A 13,332-nucleotide genomic window follows, 5' to 3' on the forward strand; every position below is an offset into this window, starting at 1 on the left:
TCCCAAACATCCCGTTTCCCAAGTTCCCCCCAACCTCCCCTTCTCACTTTTCTCTCCCCATCTCCCCTTACCTCCCTCCCCCCCCTCCCCCAAGATCCCATTTTTTGCTTTCCTGGGCCTTTTTACATGAAAATTTACCAGATCTTCCTCTTAAAATCAAATCGAAATGTTGGGCGTGGAGAGATGGCTCAGTGGTTAGGAGCACTGACTGCTCCTCCAGAGGACCAGGTTCTGTTCTAAGCACCAACATGATGGCTCACACATCTGTAAACACCAGTCCCAGGGGACCCAATGCCCTCTCCTGATCTCTAAGGGCACTAGGCAAACACATGGTACAAAAACATATATTCTGGCAACAAAACACCCATATACATAAGATAATTTTTAGTATTAAAATATAAGTATAAAATGCTTCTGAAATATGCATTCTTTATTATGTCTGCTCTTTAATGCACTTGCTTAAGATTTTACAAAAGAGATTACTTCTTCATATTTTATTGAACAAGTTCTAGAATAATTTGAAGAACTATGCAATTATGTCGCCCATTAATTATCAAATATAAATATAATGCAAATTTTAACATATATTGTTTTAAATTTGCTAGTCGTACATTAATAAAATTAAAAAAAAAACAGGTGAAAGTTATTGTACTACCATACTTGTCTAAACCAGGTGCTGTTATTCTTAAAGCCTTGGGTCTGGCTGCTTGTGTCGCCCACTCCTCACCCGAGCCCTTCTGGAAGATACACACCTCTGTGCACACACCGTCTCCCTTATTTGTCAATGGTTCATTTCATTCCTCCCATTCTGGCCGCCTGCTTTCACCCCGGAACAGACTACGACCCACCTTAAGACCACTATAGTAGTATTCCTTGTGCATAAACTGGTTAATTTCCTGTATCCTCTTGGAGATGGTGAGAACCTATCGTGCCGGTGTCGGTGTAACTATCACCACGATTCTGTCTGTCCTGCCACTGTCTGAATCTGTGTGTTGTGATTCTTTGTTGCTGTTGTGTTTTACACACTGGCAAGCTCCTGAAGACGGACATTGTTTTCCTTTCTGAAGTATTTCCTGGATCTGAAACAATGCTGGGCATGCAGTAGGTTCCTGGCAGATACTTTGTGAATGAGTGAAGCTCACTGTAGCAGTGGTGAGCCGCTGGATTAAGCCAGAGGCAGGTTGACAGCAAGCACACAGTCAGAAGCGGTGACGGACTTGTTGAAAGTCCATTTGTATCCACCCCGGTGTTTAAGACCACTTGTTAATGGAACCCAGGACAGTATAGACACACTGTCCCGTACCCAAGGTGCTTGGCCTCAGAAGTGCTTCAGACTTTAGATTTTGAGGGTATTAGAATATTTACATAGATATAGCAGGATATCTTGGGACTGAGACCCAATGTAACAACAAATTTACTTATTTATACTTTATTCACATAGTCTGATGGCCAGGCTATACCCTTTAGTGGACATGAAGTTGAACTGAAACTCTTCACATGAGGCCAGATGTGGAAGTTCCCACTTGTAGGATGTGTGTACTCCAGGCATCCTCAGGTTTTGAAGCAGTTCAGTTTTCAGACGTGTGGGTAAGGGATACTCGGTTTATTCTAGAAAGATGATTGGAAAGGGATTTGAACTGTAGCTGGTCTTCCTGAGAATCCTGAGCCAAAGATTGTTAAATGAAAATTTAAAGTACAAGTTTGGATTACAGACATAAACAGTAAGAATTCCACGTGTAGACAGTGAGTCAAGGATAAAGTGCACCCGGATAGCAAAGAAAAGCTTTTTCCCCTGACAAGTGTGCACCCAGGAAACAGAAGCAGGAGGGAGATGTTTGTGTTTGAGAACCTTCTTTGCTTGGGACGCTGGAAGTACCTATTCTTTCAGTATTCTGGGCAGCAACTTTCTGTAGTTTGCAGAGCACAGCGTGAGAGTAGGTGACTACTTGCATATGATCTCTTTTCTTCTACGCTTCACGTGTGCAGATCAGTAGCCCATTAGGTCTATAACTGACCAATACTTGTCACTCAGAGCCCTAAACGCCTCGTGAGTTGTAAGGCATGGAATAGTGGTCGTGTTTTGCCTCCGTTTTTGTAGCAAATGCAAGTCAGTGAAATAGCTAAGGGCCCCTCTTTCTTTGTGACCATTTATTTTTATTCCAAGTTGAACAATTTTGGAACCTTGTGAAACAGTTCTTCATTAATTCCCCTTCTTACCCAGTTGCCTGTTTAATTGTTCTATCCTTCTTTCAGACTCTTGTCTTTAAGACTGCATTTGTATTCAGAAATTCATATTGACCAGCTGAGCCACAGCTCAAGGCTGTAAGACCCAGCCTGGGCTGCATAACTGGCCTGGAATATGACTCCTACTTGATTATTACCTTAAATATTTCTCTGTATAGTTTGATCTGTATAATTCTTTATTTGGCCATTTAAAATTCAATTTGGTAGTATGAATAACATAAAAAGTTTATCCTGTTGGATTTTATTGTCCTCATTCACTATAACTGTGTTATATATGATTGTAGATCGAATCTGTTCCTTATTTTAATACAAGAAAATCTATGAGTATGAGTGTCAAATTTTTAAATGTCAAGAGCAAATTAAAACAAAAACTAGCCAGAGAAAATATTGGCACATATGACCTATGTCATGGCAACTGGCCTTGGAGATGGTTACTATGAGATTAGGGTCTCTGGCTCTTCCAAGAAATCTGTGAAGACAAATCAAATTGATAGAATTTATTTTTGTTTCATCTGTGGACATTTCTTGGCGCCAGGGAGGTTTGCGGGGAAGTATATAGAAGCCTTATGTTGATTCTCACTCTCTTCTATCCTCATTTGGCTTCTCCTAGGTGAATGGAGGCATCGAGAACACGCTGAAGAGGGAAGTGATTCATTATGACTACTACTCTTCTTACTTTGATATATTTGTGAGTACTTTTATGTCTTAATTCAGATATAATAAAACGGACACCAAGAGGCAAGATCCCTTGAAATAGGCCGTAAATGCCGTGCTATTTTTCATTCCTTTGAGCACTGGCCCTCCCTGTTTCTTTTCCCCTAATTACCTGCCCCCTCAGTGTTCTCTAAGAAGTTGATGGTGCAAGAAGAGACGAGGTAAACGAGAGAGAAGAAAAGCCAGCAGCAGAAGCCTCCCCACACTTACCCTCCCCCTAACGGAAGTAGAACACACCGACAGGACCTGGTCCTCGGAAGGAAGAACAAGTCCCTCTCTCTTTTTTTCTGTCTTCCTATTTATATTGATAATAAGGACTTGATTCGAAACCTTGGCTAGAAGGATCTAGGGCCGCAGTTCCACACTTCCACGTGATGGTCTGGGAGCCATGTCTCTCTGGGCTGTCCACAGCTGAGTCAGAAAAGGATAGTAAATTGTAACTTTTCTTACCATTTTCCCCTCAGCTTTTGGCAGTGTTTCGATTTAAAGTGCTGATACTTGGATATGCTGTGTGCAGACTGCGCCATTGGTGGGCAATAGCGGTGAGTGTGTGGCATCATGGGTCATCTCCAGGCCTGGTGGCCCAGCTGCTCCCAGCAGACTATTGAGAGGAGACAGGATTTTAATGAGCTCTAATTTTACCAGTTTTTTCTAAATCCCCTTCTTCCCTCACTTTAGTAGGTTTAATTTGCAGGCCTTGCTGCAGTGAAGACAGTTCAGTTACTGACATGGTCTGTAGTAAGGAGTCTAGCGGCCAAGGAAGACCTACCAGCCAGACTTCTCCTCCTCCCACTCAGCTTTCAGATAAGAGTGGAGGGCAGCGCTTCCCACTGAGATATGTGGAGAATGCCTTGCTTTTGATGATACCCGCCCCCGCCCTCAATCTCTACCCAATGGTCTATATTAGTTGCTTTTATCGCTGAATTAATTAATTCAGTGTAAGTAATTGCTATATCGGTGTAAGCAACTTGAGAAGGGAAGAGATTCTTTTGCTCACAGTTTGAGGTGGGAAGGCATACATGGAGTGTGTAGCCGCTGGTCACATGGCATCCACGGTCAGGAAGTGGAGAGATGGATGCTGGTACTCAGCTGACCCCAGCCCATGGAACGCTCTTGCCGCCATTCAGGGTGGGTCTTCCCCCTTCCTTTAAACCTCTCTGGAAACACCATCACAGACATGCTCAGCGGTTTATCTGCTAAGTGATTGTAAGCCCCAACATGTTCTTAGACATGTCAGCCAACTGTCAAAGAGGAGAAAGTGAATTGTCATTCACTTCCTTTTGTTCCTCCGGCTTCTCCAGACCAGCAGACCAGCTCCACAGTCTCTTCCCTTGCATCTAGCGCAGAGATGGGGCGCATTCTTTTCCTTCTCAGTTAATACAAAGAAGCTGTATGTTAGAGTCAGTTGGCTGTCTGCATCATTTTTGCCTTGTCTATGGTGTCCTGAGTGATGCTCATCCCTTTCCACACATCTAGTGAGGCCGGTGGAGGACAGGTGCAGAGCTGTTGAGCTCCTTAAACTCGAGGATGCTCAGGAGCAAGGTGCAGTCCGTCAGCAGCAGTCTTCACTGGGCTGGTGTGCATGGAAGCAATACTGCCCAGGAGCTAGTCGTCCAGGACGGCTCTGACTGTGTTACCTGTCATACCACAGGGTGCAGGGCAGACTCTCTGTCACTTGGAGTCTCATTTCCAGGACGTAGCTGACCTTTGTTTCAGCAAGTCTGAGTCCTGTTTCTTAAGCTAACATCATGGTGGTTTTGATTATTATATCTTTCCATTTTGCCAGAACATTCTGCATTTGGGACGTTCAGTTACAGAGTCTCCATGTAGAGTCACGTTTGCCAGACTGCCTGTCTGGGCATTTCTTATGGAGAGGTGTGCACGGACTTGTGCAGGGCGTCACAATATAGCACCTGCTTTCATTTTCAGACAGATTTCCACGTAGTTCAGATGTTCACTGTGTTTCATCTCAGATAGTCTAAATAAGGAATGGCCAAATCCTATTTTTGTTTCTGATTATTTGGTTTATTTGTAGGAAGGGGAAATCAGCTAAGACAAGCAATCAGTATCAGTCTTTAAAGTAAATTATTGTCTGCTATTGAAGTGTTTCTCGCAGTGAATTACTTGGCGTGTGTATATCTGCTTAGTTCTTATAGACAAAGACTCAGTGTGTCCTCGCCTCTATCCTGCTGGTCACTTTAGTCATTTCTGCCCATTGCTCTCCTTAGGCTTCTCCCTGCTGAGCTCTCAGTTGGAACAGTGCTCAGCATGGCAGGGTTGCTCTGGGAGTCACAACTCTAAGCATGTCACCTATCTTTTCTGACGTGTACTAGAGTTGTACCTCGCACTGACAAGAAGTTTCCCAGCACATTAGTTGGGAGGTAAACATCCACCCAGATCGTGTGCCACAGGAAATCCACTTTCCCCAGCATGGGTGTTTGGGGGAGCACAGATAATGTGGGAAGTAGCCGGGCTTAGCACAGTTCGCTCAAACACTGTCTGCCCCTGGCTCGGCTTTCTTATTGAGGGAGGAACCCTCACAGCAGAAAGTGCCCTGTTTGAGGAGTGTTATGTTGTGTGTCTTGCAGTTGACGACAGCAGTGACCAGTGCCTTTTTATTAGCAAAAGTGATCCTCTCAAAGGTATGTGTGGTCCTCCTTCCCTGCACTGTTGCCCTCTGCCATGGTGAAGCCCTCCTTGCTGTGTGAGCTGATGGTGACCCCTTTCCCTCACACTCCTGTTCTCCAGCTCTTCTCTCAAGGGGCGTTCGGCTACGTGCTCCCCATCATTTCCTTCATCCTCGCCTGGATTGAGACCTGGTTCCTGGATTTCAAAGTGCTGCCTCAAGAGGCAGAAGAAGAAAACAGTAAGTTATTCCCCTTTCAGCCTCCCAGGCTTGCACACACCACACTGTAGGGAACTGCTGTGACTTCTTACCATGAGGGATGCTTCGGGGACCAAACTGAGGCAGTTAGGCACCTGTTCCTCAGAGGCTGTGTCAGAACTGAGGGAAGAGGGTGGGTAGGTGAGCGCAGAGTGGCAGAATGACTCCTCTTTCTGGCTGCTGGACCAGGCTTCCCCTAGAAGGCATGGCCCTGGTCCAACAGACAATCATAAAATAACAAAAATAGTCCCTGCTTCCTTCCTACTCCCTGGGTGACTTGATCTTCACTCACTATAAGGTTCCCTGTAGGTCGCTAAGCTTTTATACAGAACTGAACTGTCCCTTTCAGGGGCAAAAAAAATGGTGAGCCAATTTTAAGTGAGTGGGCGCAGCAGGCTCAGGATGGGCCACGGATAGAACAGATAGTTAAGTACGAAGTGCCATACCTCAGTGTGTACAGCAGGCTTAGGATGGGCCGCAGATAGAACAGACAGTTAAGTGCCTGGCAGTGGGACCATGGTGGTTCATTTAGAGTTCAGAGTAGACTCCAGCTATGGCTGTCCTGCTCTTGTAGCCTCCTGCTATCCTCCTTTGAATGACTGAGTGACATCTGGCACCATATTCTCCTAAAATCTAACCAAGTTATTACATAACCACATGGTATCTAGTGTACTAGGGTGTTTAGGAGGAAGGTCAAATGGTCCATTGAGAGCTGTGTGGTTGGTTCCTGGCCTGGGTTCTTCTCTGTTGAAACCGTTAGTGGAGGGAGACACAGTGCTGTCTGCCCCTCTGGGAGAGAGTTTAGCTAGGCATGCTGTTTCAGATATATCCCTGTTGGACCCTTTCCCAGAATCTGGCTCGGTTTGCCCTAACAGGAAACAAATCTTGTGTTTTATAGAAAATTAAGCATAATTATAGCTCCAAAAGCAACAGGATCAAGAATCACTTTACATGAACTTTGATTTGAAAAACTTTCTTCACAGAGAGAGGCTAACTGAATTTTAATTCAAGAGTGAATTCAACAGAGTATACTAAACACTGTAACAAGATTCTTCTGCTATTCTGTGTTCATTGTCCTAGCAGAGATGGGGAATATCAAGTTAGCATAGGGAGGCCAGTTTTTATTATCTACAAACACCAAACTGAACATTGTTGAAAGCGTGTCAAGTGCTCACATGACTGAAGTTTGAATGGTTTTGGGATTAAAGTTGTTTCACAGTATGTGGTAAAGCTGGACACAAAGGCTGGAGAAACGGCTCAGTGAATGAGGGGCCTGCTGACCCACATGGTAGACGGCGGGGACCAACTCTCACGAATGGTCTTCTGATTGGACACTGTGGCACAGGCTCACCCCACACAGGCACACATACACAAATAAATAAACATGAATAAAATTAGAAAGAAGTAAAGCAAAGTCACCCAGTATTTTCCTCACATATAGATTCTAGTCTATAATGTATATATTAAATACACACATACACACACATATATCTGTAGGCACAGTATACCATGTAGAAAGATGAGCAGGAATATTAGGTGCTGAGAAAGGACAATGCAGGTAAAAGGACACATGGCACATGAAAGAGGATATAAAGATAGTTGTCTCTCTGGTTTTTAACTTTTTTTTCTTCCTTTTTGGTGGTGGATAAATGCGTTAAAATGTTACTGGTATGGAAAGTGGCTGTCCTAACTGTATACCAGTTCATAGAGAGATACAGCGTTCAGTACCGGGCAAATGTTGGTTGAGTGGCTACACTCATCTAACTGTGTGATGTTTTGTGAGTTTACTACAGTAAAGTGATTTTTACATTAAAAATGAAAACACATTCCATGAAGTTTAAAGCAGCATTTTTCGTCACTGTAGTGGCACAGAGGACACGTACCGGGCCCCTGCTGTGGTGAGGTACTTGCTACTACAGTTCCTAATGCTGATGCTGATTTGAGCAAGAAAGCTTCAAGGATGGATGCAGGCTCTGTCACTCCACTCTTCACATGAGAAAAATTAAATAAAATAGACAGCAGGGCCAGAGCGATAGCTCCACTGTTAAGAGTGCGTCCTTTCCTTACAGAGGGCCTGAGTCTGGTTCCCAGCACCCAAGTAGGGTGACTCACAACTGACTGTAACTCCTGCTCCTAGGGACCAGATGCCCTCTTCTGGGCCTATGAATATCTGCACCCACGTGACCATACTCCAACATGGATGCAGACACACAGGCATCCTGGAGCACGTGCATGCACACACTCACATAATTAAAAAAATATTGAAAAACTAAAATAAGTAAATAGCAATTTATTGTCTGCAGCACTCTCTACATGTTGGTGGTAAAAGACCATGTGGGCATCACAGTTGACACCTGCTGTTTCTCTAACCAAGTCTAGATGGTAGACCATTTGTCCATGCCGACTAGGTTTGATTTCACTTTGTGAAGTTAGTGTTAAAATTGGTCTTGATGTTTGTAGTGAAATAAGAATATTTGAGGGATTGAAGCTCTGAATACTCAACCCAGGAGTAATTGGAAATGATTATTAAAACTTTTTTCTTTAATCTTCACAGAGTTGATGGGTAGTTTATTAATGAAATCTTTATTTGATGGTTGAAAGATTTTCAAAGTACCTTGTTTTGCTAATAGCTTATTTGATGTATTGAAATACCATTTTTATAACAGTTAATCTTGCCAGGAAGATACCAGGAAGGCTGTGTGGCTCTTAGCATCTGCATTTCTTCTCTCCCAGGACTCCTGCTCGTTCAGGATGCGTCGGAGAGGGCTGTTCTCATCCCTGCAGGACTTTCTGATGGTCAGTTTTACTCCCCTCCTGAGTCTGAAGCAGGTAAAGAAAGCAGTCCCTTGCCATTTGTGTTTGGTTTGTCTTGAAGCCTCTCTCTGTTTTTCCCTCTTCTGCGTCCTGCTCTGTCTATTTCCCAGTCAGTTCAGCAGATACTGAGCATGTACTGGTCTAAAAGTAAGTAGGGAGTGTCTCCCAGGAGACCATTGGTGAGACAGATTTAAAGAGAGGAGTCCTGGGATGGCATGCCTCCATCCCTAAACCAGCCTTCCTCTAGGGTTGCTCATGGCTGAGAGAGGCTCCATCTAAGTGCTCCTATCAGAGGTGTCTCAGGACTGTCCCCTCTCTCATGGCTGATACCTCACCATTCATAGGCTTTTGGTTGGCCTGTGTTCTCTGCATCATCTGCTTCAAGTCACACCATTTCTACTGTGTGGGCGCATATTCCGATATGCCACAAAAGCCATTGCCCCGGTTTGAGCTGATACATAGCTCTGCAGACAAGCTGTCTGCCCTTAACAAAAGCCAGGATGCCTTGCTCCTAGCTTCTTTTATTAAAGTGTGGATTACCTGAGAAGAGGTGTTGACTGAAACTGGTCAGGATGTTTGGGGTTTCTTTCCTTATGCAATTTGAAGGTTGTCTTATAGAGATGCTAATTCAGGGCCTACCTGACTGCTAGATGCAGACATGATGAGAGCCCAGGCACCTGGTTGCCTAGGCAACAGCCTTTGTGTGTTCCCCCTCATTTGGTGAGGGTATATAAGATGTTTGGACAATAAAGGAGGATTCTGGCCTTTTCCATGATGACGGTGTAAGCTGTGTCTGATTATTCCTCGCGACTCCATTCCAGCCAAGTTAGGAAGTCTGTGTTGGACCCAAACGGGCTCCGACACTACTGGTTCCAAACAGATAGCATTTCTGGGCTTACTGTCTGTCACTTCTTCTCTTGTACAGCTACTGGGTTTGCTTCTCAATAACCAGCTGCCAGGGTGCTCTTAAAAATAAATAGCAATGGACTTAACTATAGTAGCAGCAACAGGCCCTGACCAAAAAAGCACAAAGGTCTAGAATAGAATAAATATTTTCCAAAGAAGGTGTGCAGAAAGCCAGTTCTGTGTAGAAGCATGCCCACACCCATAGTCTTTGTGAAAAATACAAACAAGGCCATGCTAAGGTACCAGTGTGCCCTGTTAATGTAAGTATTTTTTTTTAAATGCCCTACATTTGCTGAGGACACGGAACAGGTCTAACCTGTATGAGAGGACAAAGTGGTACCTATCGGAAACAGCGTGGTGTTTCCCAGCAAAATTCAACTTAGAATTTATTATGCTATCACGCAGCCGTTACTCCTCTGACTAAGAGAAAGGAAAGCAAACTCTCGAGACACAGTGAGCCCCTGTAATCATAGCAGCCTTGTGTTCGGTGGCTATCAGCAGGCGAGCACGGAGCACGTGGCATCCACGCTGAGACGTACTATAGGCTTAAAAAGGAGTCAAATTCTGACCCATGCCACAGCGTCTGTGAGCCTTGAGCAGACTATGCGGAATAAAATAAGCCAGATACAAAAAGCTAACACTGGCCTGATTGTGGTTATCTGAGGGCAGATCCCAAGGGTCAGTAACAATGGCTGCCCAGGATGGAGGAAGTTGCGCCATGAATTGCGCTGATGGTTACACAGTAACGTGACCCTTATGCCACTGCATGGGACACTTCACAAGGGTTAAAATTGTTATAGTGGGTGAGGTAAAAATGCCCAAAATACTTGATTTTTATTGTTTTGTACAATATAAAAAGTGCCTGTAAAGTCCTGGCAACTTAAAACACTGGAGTGGTGTAGAACGGTACCCTCTCCAGGAGAGCAGGAGGGTGGGCAGGGAGGGAAGGCTGAGTGGAGATGCTCAGAGCTTCAGCTAGAGCTAGCAGATTCAGAACAGAAGCAGCAAGATGCATGACAGCTTGGGGGCCTTGGAGCCCGGCCTTTCTGGAATGTTAGGAAGAGGAGAAGGCGGGCAAGAGGTGGGCAGGGAGTGAGAGAGGCCAACAGAGGTGAATTTGGCCAGATATGACTATTAGAATCCTTTAGCCCTCAGAAGGACTCCAAATTAGGCGGTCACCCCTGTTATAGGGAATATAGTCAATGCAGTTAAAACTCAGTCCCAGGGTTATTAATTAATAGATGTTTTAAACTCAATGGAGGTGTGTGTAACTTTCCATACTATACATAGATTCATCTTTTGTTAATGTGTAATTAAATGGAGTCCTTCCTCACCAAGCTTTCCGGGTAGACGCAGGGCCTCTGTCTGTGGTGTCTGCCACCACCTAGTGGTCCCTTGGGGGATTACCATGAAGTTATGGCTAATGGTAATTTTAGGCCATTTTCTTACACCAATAGACTTTCCTGGCCTGGTTGCCCCCCCCCCCCGCAACCCCCCTCCCACTGTACGTCTTGCCCTAAGGTGGCTGCCTTGACACTTTGTCTCCTGGACGTTGGCTAGCAGTGGTCATGCTGTGTGGTTTCTGCACTCAGCTGCCTTCTCAGTGTAAAGTCTTAGGAAGTGGTAGGACCCCAGCCTGCATCTTTCTTGTTCCTTTTGCCATGTGACGCTACACCATTTATTAGCCAGTGACACTTCAAGTTGTTCAGTTTGAGCAGTGTAAGTAATCAAATTATGAGCAGCCCCCTATGTGTTCTGAAATTTGAGATTTATTATTTTTCTTGGATGGATTTTTAAAAGATTTAGTGAACTGTATGGTAAATATCTCTAGAATGTTTCATGTGCTGCTCTTTGAATTCCTTCATTTCTTATGCTCTTCAAGCAGTGGATGTTGGCTTAATTCTCTCTGGATCTTTGTGATGCTGTTTGCCCATTTGGGGGTTTGGTAGTCTAACGAGATGGAAGACGGCCCATTGTGCTTTATCTTACGTGTCCCTCGTGATCCTGACACATTTTCCTCAGTCCTGTTCCACATGATGGATATGTCTTTTCACTTTATATGTTTTTTTTTTCATATTTTCAATTACATTATTTGATAATCCTGTACTTTTATATATGAAATTTTAAGAAAATGTTCACTTATTCTTTGAACACTTCCTATATGTATAAGATGTATCAGCACTCCCTCATTCTAGGTCCCTGTAAGCACCTCCAGCTCATCTGCTTCGCGACTTGGTGTTCTCTTTTGTCTTTAACCCATGAGTCCAGTCAGCGCTGTCCATATGTGCTGGGTGTTGGGGTGTGGGGGCATTCCATTGGAGCATGGACAGCCTACCAGTGGTCAACCCTGAAGAGTGACTCTCCTGCCCCAGCAGCCACTGCTCCTCTAGGGCAGGCCTATAGGTGCCCCTCCGCCCTCCACACTAGCACTTTTCACTTGTGTGATCTCGTGCAGGTCACAGCAGTGCTGGGAGTTCGTGTGTGTGAAATTTCATGCTAGTGGGCAGAATTTCACACCACCCCTCCCCATCCTCTGGCTCTTACATTCTTGCTTTCCGTTTGAAGTCTCTGCTCTCTGCCGTGCTTAGTGGTATCAGACACTCGACAGAAGTCAGGCTCGAGCTCCTGGTCTAGGCCTCTCTCACACTGCAACCCACGAGGCTCCGCCTCCTTACCTCAGCCTTACTTTTCTCAGTCTCCTTCTTAGACTCCCTCCGTGATTACCAGAATGCTACATACTTCCATAGAAACGCAGAGCTGCCTTGCCCATCAAATCCCAAGCACTGTCAGCACTCACGGCTCGTGGTGTTCTCTTCCAGCAGTGTGTGTAATTTTACACCACTCTGCCTCTCTGTCGATTCTGTTTGTGGGGCTATGAGTTAAAAACTAGTTACTATCATTTTACTGTGGACATTTTGAAATATTCAAAAATATGTGTTATGTTTTCTATTTTTCCTCATTTGTATATATTCATTTGGACTTTAAGTTTTGCCATACTCAAGCTTAGAATGTGCAAACTTTATTGACTGTTATGAATTTGCTTTTGCAATAATTTTCTTGTTGTTAAAAATTACATATAAATTAGTTTTAAATGAGTGCAAGTTATTTCACTGAAATATAACTCAAGACAGGTAGCTCTGATTTCTGATCTTTAGAGAAAAAGTCATGAGGATAAATAGTATTTTTATTTAGTATAGATCCAAAGGAAGAGATTTCAGAACTAGACTGCTTGCTCAGTTGTTGAAAAACCTAAGGCTAAAAACCATCTGTTCAGAAGAGCTGCTCAGTAGTACATGGTCACATGACCGCCTGGCCGCACTTCTTAAGCATTAGGAGCCGTCATTGTCCCTGGTTCAACCCGTGCAGTGGTTTTTAAAAACATCTAGATTAAATATTATTTACACGTAAGAATGCATACACAGCGGGGCTAGAGAGACGCCTCGCTGGCTGCCATTCCAGAGGAGCTGGATTCAATTCCCAGCACCCACAGAGCAGCTCAAAACTGTCTGTAACTCCAGTTCTCAGAGATCAAATACCTTGTTCTGGCATGCGTGTGCTGCACAGACATACATGCAGACAAAACCCCTGCACATATAAAATAAAGTTTAAAGGATACACACAAGTCTTAACCAAGAGGGAGATGAAGACTAATGACCAATAATAATTCTTGGTGTGTTAGTTCCTTTGACTAGTATGTAAGTGAATCTATTTCACCAAGCTACAGGTATAAGTGGTGTTTGAAGTTTCCCCCTACAGAACTTTAAACTTTA

At 44.2% G+C, this 13,332-nt stretch overlaps 1 protein-coding gene across 1 annotated transcript in view; it reads left to right on the plus strand.

The window, feature by feature from the left end:
* Positions 1-13,332, plus strand: part of Stard3nl (STARD3 N-terminal like) — a 34,026-nt gene that overhangs the window by 19,111 nt on the left and 1,583 nt on the right. Inside the window, exons 3-7 of the mRNA XM_050142551.1 lie at positions 2,855-2,932; positions 3,423-3,500; positions 5,547-5,600; positions 5,707-5,824; positions 8,576-8,671. Of these exons, the coding sequence (XP_049998508.1) occupies positions 2,855-2,932; positions 3,423-3,500; positions 5,547-5,600; positions 5,707-5,824; positions 8,576-8,671 (424 nt within the window). The remainder of the gene's footprint in view (positions 1-2,854; positions 2,933-3,422; positions 3,501-5,546; positions 5,601-5,706; positions 5,825-8,575; positions 8,672-13,332) is intronic.

Source organism: Alexandromys fortis, unplaced genomic scaffold, assembly GCF_014885135.2.
Source record: "Alexandromys fortis isolate MF-2015 unplaced genomic scaffold, M_Fortis_MF-2015_v1.1 scaffold_5, whole genome shotgun sequence".
NCBI lineage: Eukaryota > Metazoa > Chordata > Mammalia > Rodentia > Cricetidae > Alexandromys > Alexandromys fortis.